The following is a 9,397-nucleotide window of genomic DNA, read 5'->3' on the forward strand; positions in this document are numbered from 1 at the left end:
TACTTTTGCAAACTTCTGTAATATATTGTGTTTTGCAGAGTGCTTACTGAACTGGTGTCGAAGATGAGGGACATGCGCATGGATAAGACTGAACTTGGCTGTCTGCGAGCCATCATTTTGTTTAACCCAGGTGGGTATGACCGAGCAACTGACTTTTTGTTAAAGCAAACATTTGAAAAGTAAAAGCCAGTGACTGCCATCCCTAAATTTCAGACACTTGTATACTTTAGGTCACAGACTTGGTAGCAAGCAAATGAAATGTGAAGTATGAACTGAGCTGCATACAGGTTTTGAGTGATTCAGTTTATTAAAAAAAAAAATCAGTAAGTATAACATCCAGGCACTATCTATCAGCACTGACAAATTTTTAAATATTCCCAGTATTTCCGAACTGCTGAATTATATTAAGATTTTAGAATGTACATCCATCTAGAGCAGCGGTCGCCATACTTTTTGGTCCTGCGGACCACTAAAATTCCTGGCTCCTGACCGTGCATGCGCAGAGAGCCAAGTGTCGATCAATGGGGAAGAAACCTCCCCCGTAGTGATGTAAACAAGATAACCCCTCCCATTCTCCCATCGAAGATCTGAACCTGCGAATGGAGAGTGGGAGGGTTATGTGCAGGGACACAGCCTGCCCACTACTCTGAGCCTGGGGCCTGTATGGGGGATGTGGCCCATGGCTCTGGCCGCAAATTACCAACATTTTCTCGCAGACCTCCAGTTGGCCACCGCTGATCTAGAGGTGCTTCTAACATTAGTTGTACCCGATATCTTGTGAGCTTCTGATACTGTTACTTTTCACACCAAATTGTTTTCTTGTAATATATTCCCGACGAAGGGATCATTCAGTGTCGTTAATGTCAGGGTTCTGTATAGGACACTGTAGTTCTACCTGCCAAATTGGTCAAACAATGTCTTTTTATAGAACTAGTTGTGTGCACAGGGGCAGAGTTATGCTGCAGCAGAAAATTTGTTCCCTAATCTGTAATAAGTGGAATTTGCAATTGTTCAAAATTGTTAATACTATGCGACTCGCTTTATCTTCACTGGTAATTCCAGAACAAATTATTTGGTGTGGTGTCCATATACTTTGAGCTGTATATAATTAGGAAGTTGTCAAGATATACATCAGCTGCACACATGTTGAAAGTTGCTATCCTTGCTACATGGTCAGTCAATGACCCAAAACATATTTTGTAGATAGTGTCCTAACAATTAATTGGCCAAATGCTTGTTTCTGGTCAGTCACAATATGGTAAACTAAAGCATTAAGGTGTTGGCACCACAACTTCCTCCTATTTATGGGTTTAAAGTAATTTTTTTTTCTTTCTTTTGCTGTCTTCCAGATGCCAAAGGACTGTCTAATCCGGGTGATGTGGAGGTCCTAAGGGAGAAGGTCTATGCATCATTGGAATCATACTGCAAGCAGAAATACCCTGACCAGCAAGGAAGGTGAGAAATAAGCAGTACAGTATTACTGGAAGAGATTGAGAGAAAAATAGGGGCACCTATATTTTAACAGGAAAACCTTTGTAGGCATTACTTGAGTTTCTTCATAATTGTTGTTTTCCATCTTGCCAAAACCAACTTAATCTCTTTTTGCTTATTCTTTTAAGGTTTGCAAAATTACTACTTCGCCTTCCTGCCCTGCGTTCCATCGGTCTGAAATGTCTGGAGCACCTCTTCTTTTTCAAGCTCATTGGAGACACTCCAATAGACACCTTTCTGATGGAGATGTTGGAAGCCCCCCACCAGCTGTCTTGAGAAACGGTTTTAAATAAGCCTGGAATTGCTGCTCCATCCATGAGAGTCAGCTGTATTTCATACATACATACATACTTTAATAGACTTTTTTCCAGTTGGTGGTGTTGTAGGCATCACATAAGCTATCCCAAGAGACTGCCTGAACTTGGCCATACACTGCTCAACTTTCCCAACCCATTGACAGTTCATGGTCCATGTCTCTAAAACAAATTCCACTTCAGGATTTAGATGGAATATGCCTAAAAAGATTTAAAAATAGGCTTCTTTAACATTGTAGATGTGCACCCTCAAGAGTTTGTAAACAACAGAAAGAGATCCTTAAACCAAGACTGTTGCAAAGAGGTCTCACTGGTGACAAGGATGCACCTGAGCGTGTGCAAGAAATTGATCTTGTATTGAGGCACTCCTATGCAATATCTTTGATCCAAAAGTGGTAACTATGCTAAAAATGGATGTGTTGAAATAGTGCTCCACCAACCCCTGTGTATTGTCAATCTTTCTTTGCCCCCATCTAAAGAAAAAGTAAAAGCCTGGTTTTACCTGAGCAGATATCACTCTTCTGAGAGCTGTGAACTCTATGACGGAGAATGGTGGCAATTAGCAGACACAATTCCTCACTAACTCAGAATGAAGAGACTGCTGGAAGACAACCAGAAATAGACTGTGCTAACATATGTGGTGTATACTGGGTTTTTTTTTGGGTTCGGATAACATAAGACAAGTTAATTTTAAAAAGTGGAGATTGGTTTTGGGGGGAGGGGGGATATAATAGACCTTTTTATTCTGCTTAAGATCTGTCTCATTTATTTTCCCCTACCTTTCATTTAAAAACTTCCCTTTTTGATTACTGCACTTGTTAAGGTGTAAAAAATGATGGGGGGGGGGGGGGGGGGGCAGTAGGGTGAAGAGGATCTTTTGGGATTTGTAACCTTGATTTTTGCTTGTAACTGTTTTGGGATATTAATGACTTCTTTGTATTTTTGGATGCCTTGAGAACCTCTACACCTAATAATCTTCTCTGGGGTGGTAACCCATCGACTGTCCTTTTATATTTTATTTTAACTATTCTTTATAAAATCATTTTTGGTTTTTCAGAAGGATGATTATATTGCACAGGATATTAGGACTTTCATAAATTAGGGGTTTGGGGATTAATTTTTTCTTTTATAACTAATTTGGGTTTTTATAGGACACCTATTATGAGACAACAGAATAGGGGGGACTGCAACTGCTAAAAGCTGAACTCCAGTAAATGGATAAGTGTACACAAAGCACATTCAGGTACCTTTACTACAAAGTGTTTTATTATATCTGCCTGGAGTAGATTTAAAACCTTGGAACTTTACTGTTTACTGGCTGTCTCCAAGTGAAAATCCAGTGACTCGGATGAACCAGTTCTGGTGCTTGCAAAGGTCGGGACTGGTATTACAAGTTTACTTAGTCCCACCCCTGAAAACTTGGATTAGATTTAATTTTTTTTTTTTTAAAGTGCCCCCCAAAATTTGTTTTGTTGTAGTGTCTCTGTAGGGGAGAGTACTTTGGGGGGGGGGGGGGGGTTGCTAATGTTTTTTTGTTGTTCTTCCAGATTATATCTGCTGCTAGACCATGCTCCTCATTTATTCACTCACCTTTTTGACTATCCTAATGACTCTTTATCCCCTGTACTTTACCTCCTATTGTCATTTTATTTTTTTAACCCTCCCCTTTCAAAGCTTCTGTTCTCTGGTACAATTCCTGGTGAATGCAAAGAGGGGGGGAAAAGGTTTGCACACAGTTCTGATCCACACCTAGCTACAGCATCATGTAGGAGGCAGATCCTCATAGGAGGGTCCTGAACAGACTCCTCCCACCTGTCGCTCCACACTTTACTCTTCGCTCGTTCATTATTCCTGTTGCTTGGAATGAATATTAAAGAGAATTTAGCTCTTAATTCTGCCTTCTGTATTTTATTATGGTTTGCTAAAGAAGGTTGCAAATTGTGACACTACTTTAGAGTAACCTGAAATGTTGGCAATATGAGTTTTGCTGCTGCTTCTTTTGAAGTTGCCGGTTTCCTACTTTTTCATTTTATTTTTCTTCTCTGCCATCACATGAATGGGTAATGCAATATCCTCTTACATCTGCTGACATAGGTTGCCTGTGAAACACATTACTCAGATGAAAACGGGCTAACGCAGAATTGTGGTTGCACTAAGAAGCGTGTTCCAGTGCTGTTGCTTAGCAAAAGACACTTGGCCTAGCTTAAGTCGGCTGTGACTGCTCATACAAAGATTTGACCGGACCAGTCACTCAACACTGTGGCAATTGACATTTAAGACCGGTCCCTAAAATAAGAAGGAGCTTTTTTACTACAAGCATTTAAATAATTCATATGTCCCATTCCTCTTTTTGGGCATAATGGCAAGCTACAATCAGAAAGTGGGAATATCTGAGAAAATGAAAAAGTAAAGTATTGAAATGAAGCTCATCATGCATTAGAAGAAAACATACTTTATTTAACAAACCAAGATGGAGTTTAGGTACACATTTAGGGAGACATTCTAATACAAATATACCTACCATATACATATTGGATATACCAATATGATCACTTACATGCTGGATTTTCTTTTGTAGTCAGTTCAGCTTTACCACCCCCCCCCCCAGCGGTATTCCCGAGTGTGACTCGAGGTTGATTTACCATGCAAAAAAGTGGTAATCCTAAAAACATAAATAAAACACCTTATTGCGTCCTGCAGGTCCTCGGGACACGTCTTCTTCCTCCGATCTCCAGCTGGTGACTGCAGAGATGTTCTCCAGGGTTTCCGTTTGATGGTGGGAAATTCAAATAATTTTTTATTGTATTCAATACAAAGGAATCTTTATATAATATATATATATAATATATATATATATATATATATATATGCTAATGTACAGTTATTTTACATGTTTCACTATTTTTTTATTTAACAGATTTTTGTTTTTTTAAAGTTTAATAATAAATATTCTTTTATGTAAATTAGAAGCTTGTCACATAATATTTCAAAGGGGTAGTGTCCAGACATTTTGTTGCGACGGACACAGGAAGAAAATCAAGACTGCTGCTTACCCCCTTTCTCATTAAAACTTTCACTTTTCATAACTCCCCATGCAACACAAGCGAATACATTTTTGGATTGCATAGGTTCTGTATATGGAAAAGGGTTTGGTCCTCGCTTTCACCAAAAGAGGGCAGCATTGTAATATTTTTTTATATATATATATATATATATATATATATATATATATATATATATTGTGTTTGTATCCTATTGGGTAGCATTCACTGGTATATATGTGTCTGAAGGTTGTTTGTTACACATGTGTATAGATTATGGAATTTGGTCTTTCTAGTTCTATAACGTGTTTGTAGGAATGTTTGATTTACATTGTCAGGTGTTATTCCAAACTAGTGGTTTAGCTAATTTTTAGGAGAATTGGGAAGCCCCACTACCATTAGGTTGAAGACATCGTGCCAAACCTATTTCAGGTTGGCTATTGCAAACATTTAGTGGAGTTGTTTTACTCAAAACTGGCACTGTGCTGACTTTTTATATGGTGCTAACACTCTCATAATATGTAAATATGGGGGACTGCGGAGAATTGTTACTATTTGTAACACTATAAGGAGTACATAGATAACAGCCCGACAACTACATCAGCACTTAGTGTCATGATTTTAGAACTTTGCAGGGGCAAAATACCCTCTTCAATCTCCAACAATCAGGCAGTTTGGGCAATGAGGATATTATGGAGCAAAAATACCATCTGACAACCATAAAAACCTTTCCTGCAATTGTGAAGCATGGTGAAGAAGTATATAATTGCTGCAGATGGCTCATTGAAAGCCAAGGCTCCTATCGGGAGATGAGGATCAACCATTACCTCTCTAGTGTCTTCTACTGTATGCAATGGATTTTGGCCCTGTGCAAATTATCCACATTTAAGTTAATAATTTTTTATTAGAAACTTTAAAGCTGTTCTACAGATGGGTATAAAAGACACATAATATTACAATTATTTAATACACGTTTCAATTTGGCTTTGTATCAACTCTTTGCAGTCCCTGTGCAGAGCTTAGGGAAGAAGAAGCAGCACAGCCTGGTTACGCTGTAGTTCAAACTGTGCCGAAAGGAGAGAGCAGAGAGCTTACCTCTTCATTATCTGCTTCTCCCTTCATTGTCCAGCCACAAGCTGGAGATGAAAAAATTAAATTGCAGTGGCCCTTCGATGTGGTATCTGCATTAGTTTGATTTTTGGCTTTGATTTTTTTTTTTTTTTTACCTTGTGTTCCTTCTATTACTGTACTTCTTGCCCCAGCATGACAACGTTCACTCCCCTATAACTGAAGAAACCGGGGTTGTCACCCAATTCCATGGGGAAGATTAATAGTTTACAGAAATAGGAGAAAACTTCCAGGTCAGCACTGAGGAAGTGACTATGGAACCACAATTCAATATTTCTATTATTAGTAGTAGCCAGGAAAAATGATGCAGCCACCACATATAAAAAGTGATGGGATATATGCAATATATTATATATATATATATATATATGTCGTGTGTGTATATGTATGTGTGTGTATATATATATATATATATATATATTGTATATATTTTTTTTCTTATGTTCTTGGGTTTACATATACTTATCATGTGTTAAACTACCATTGAACAGATGGCTTGTCTTCCATTTTCAACCCCCCCCCACCCAACTGAATGGGATGAAAACAACTATGGCCTATACATGGAAGCCATTCACCCCTATAGAGGTGGTGTAACCTACACCTCCTATTTCCAAGGAAGAATGTGTCGAGTGTTTTTTTTTTTTTTTTGTAGAGTATCATTTGTAATTATCAGTCCCCCTCTACTCCTTCCCACCCTCCGAAATTCCATCCCAGCCCCCTTTTCCATATTGGCTCCTTGGCCGCATTATTTCTTCAAGTTGAACCTTTGCATTACCACTTCCAATGTCTCTTCTCTCTCTAGTTTTGGACTTGCACAGTACAGTCCTATTTGCCCCCCTCCCTCTCATTTCACTAATCCCTCTTTCCTCTCCTAGTTCTGCATCCCTCCATACTTCTCATTCCTGGCCTTCCTGCTCCCCTCCTCTCCTCCCCGGGGTCTTGTGTCCGCTCTTTAGGATGTCATATTTTCTCCCCTCCTTCTGAAACGTTTTACTAATAGGGTTATTTAAAAAAAAAAAAGTTGAATAACAACTCAAAAATGAAAGAAATGTTTTCATGCGTCTGTTATTGCAGCTCTGAAGTTTTACCTAAACAGCTCGAGTAAGGCACAGAGAACCTTTTGAATCCCTCTTCTGTCCTTCTGTGCTTTTTATATCTCACCAGACCCAAAAAAAAAAGTCTGGATTTTAATTTTTTTTTTCCCTGATTCCTTCAATGGCTCCTTGTTCTTTGTGCTACTGAGAGAGGCCGCTTGTCTCTCACCTCCTGCTCCCATTACCCCTTCGAGACCCTGGCATTCTATGAACCAGAATCTCCCGGCTGCTGTCTCTTTACCTCTAAACCTTCGCCATTTTTACCAGGCCTGCGACGTCACGCATTTTCTTCACCGTCACCACCGTGCACTTAAAACTTTTTCTCCAGATCTGTTCTGGAAAAAGGAAAACTCTTGCAGCATAAGAAAAAAAAAGAAATTGAGTTCCTTGCATTCATGGGAGGAGTTTTATACAATTTATCTAAAATTTGAGGCTGACAAAAAAATACAAATCATTTTTTTTTTGGCAAGTTGAAAATAATTCCGCTGGAGAGCTGCTAGAGTATTTTGTATATTTTAACACATAGCTTTGGAAAGTTACTGATAATTTTTTCCCCCCAAGTATTAGAAACATTAAAAATTAGCTCTTAGGCCAAAAATGAAGCTGATTTTAAAAAAAAAAGCAAAATGATCAACATTAAAAAAAAATTTTTTAGAAGAGTAAATCATTGTAGGAAAAAACATATAATTTTATTCCCAGGCGACTCAAATAGTTAATTCTTGAGTAAATATAAAAACTTGTATCGCAATCTGATTTTTTTTAGTTCGGTTTCAGATTTGTCTTCAGTATTGAAACCGGCACTTGGAGGAAAGAGGGATCTGAAGGGGAGAAGGAGGGAGAAATGGGGCTGGTCAGTATTTGAAAAGATCACTGTGTGTGCGCTCAGTGTTATTAAGAATCTGAAATATTTTGCAGTCTCTTGGGCCATCTGAATGCGCTTTTCCAACCCTCTTGGTCTCCCTGTGCTTCTAACAACTCTTGTCTCCTCTGCCAGTCCTTTCCCAGCCTCTAACTCCACCTTTGGGGTCTGGCCTTAATTTAGACTTCTTTCCCCCTGCTTCTCATTCTGCATGCCAAAAAACTAGATTTTTATACCTTGTAAATATATTTTTTACAATCTCACATTACTAGGAAAACAATTCTTCAATAGTATTTTTTTCCTTTGCAATAAGCAATCACTAGTAAATAAGATTTGAAATTAAATGCTTAAAGATTTAAGGTTTGTTTAGAATAAAAAAGGATCTCAACTAAAACTGAAGTTTGATCTGTTTTTATTTTGCCTTCCCTGGTGATAATGATATATCGGATAAAACTTTTCTGTTTTCACTTTGTGTCTTTTTTTAGGCATGCCATCACTGGATCTCTGTGCATCCATCACTGTGCAAAGCAGGCAGATCATGAATGGTACCGTAGGAGGGAGCCATCAGGGTGCTGTACATAGCTCCTGATAGCATCACAGCACCCTGCCTCAGCATTTCTCTCAAGAGCTATAGGCTGGTGTTGGGGTAATGAAGTAATGCAAATACCAAAATACAGTGACGTGGAGAAGTGAACATTCTTCAATCATTCATCATGCAAACTACTTTAGGTAATGCAATGTGTATTGCTGAGCCTTCCTGGCTGGAATAACCTAATCTAGTAAATGAAAGAGTGGGCTAGGGAAAGTAACTATGTGGATGAGAAGGCTAGATGATACTGTGTGTTCCAGGATGGAAATGGGGCAGCATCTTGTGAATATTGTGAGAAGCTGCATTGGTGTGCATTGTAAAAAATAGGTCAAGCAGCATTTTATTGCAAAGCCATCTAGTGCACCAATGGCAATGTGTAAAAAATAATTGTTCAGAATGGCAATGCACCACAAAAATTGCACTGCAGCACACATACAAACACACAGCAGTGCTCATCACCAGTGTATGCCAGTCATAGGTTCTGAGGTATATCCCTCAATAATTAAAGATCCGAAACTTTTGATCTGTCACGAAAGGCCTTGTTTGGGTACTTCCCATTATAGGGTGACTACTGTTGCACGCACACTGGTGGAGAAATTACAAACCTAGGTAGACATGGACTTCTTTTGTCACCTGAAATAGTGTTGGGTAGCCATTCTCACCCAGGGTTCCATGGAACCCCAGGGCTCCTCCAAAGGTTGCTAGGGGTTCCTAATCCTGTGGCTGATTGATCTTGCATTTTTATTAATATTAATAAACATGATTTATATAGTGCCAACATATTACGCAGTGCTTGTATTAACTTGCATGTGATGGTGCCTGCATAACCCCACCTGATAGAGCCAGCTGCATGTTTTTTTTAATGAAATTTTTTTTAAATT

General features: G+C 38.7%; 1 protein-coding gene across 2 annotated transcripts in view; it reads left to right on the forward strand.

The window, feature by feature from the left end:
* RXRB (retinoid X receptor beta) overlaps positions 1 to 3,697 on the forward strand; it is a 23,286-nt gene extending 19,589 nt beyond the window's left edge. For both annotated transcript variants that reach the window (XM_072431802.1, XM_072431803.1), the window contains exons 8-10: positions 39 to 130; positions 1,350 to 1,455; positions 1,620 to 3,697. In XM_072431802.1, the coding sequence (XP_072287903.1) occupies positions 39 to 130; positions 1,350 to 1,455; positions 1,620 to 1,767 (346 nt within the window). In that variant the 3' untranslated portion in view covers positions 1,768 to 3,697. The remainder of the gene's footprint in view (positions 1 to 38; positions 131 to 1,349; positions 1,456 to 1,619) is intronic.
* The last annotated feature ends 5,700 nt before the right edge of the window (positions 3,698 to 9,397 follow it).

Source organism: Pyxicephalus adspersus, chromosome Z (genome assembly GCF_032062135.1).
Source record: "Pyxicephalus adspersus chromosome Z, UCB_Pads_2.0, whole genome shotgun sequence".
Lineage (NCBI taxonomy): Eukaryota > Metazoa > Chordata > Amphibia > Anura > Pyxicephalidae > Pyxicephalus > Pyxicephalus adspersus.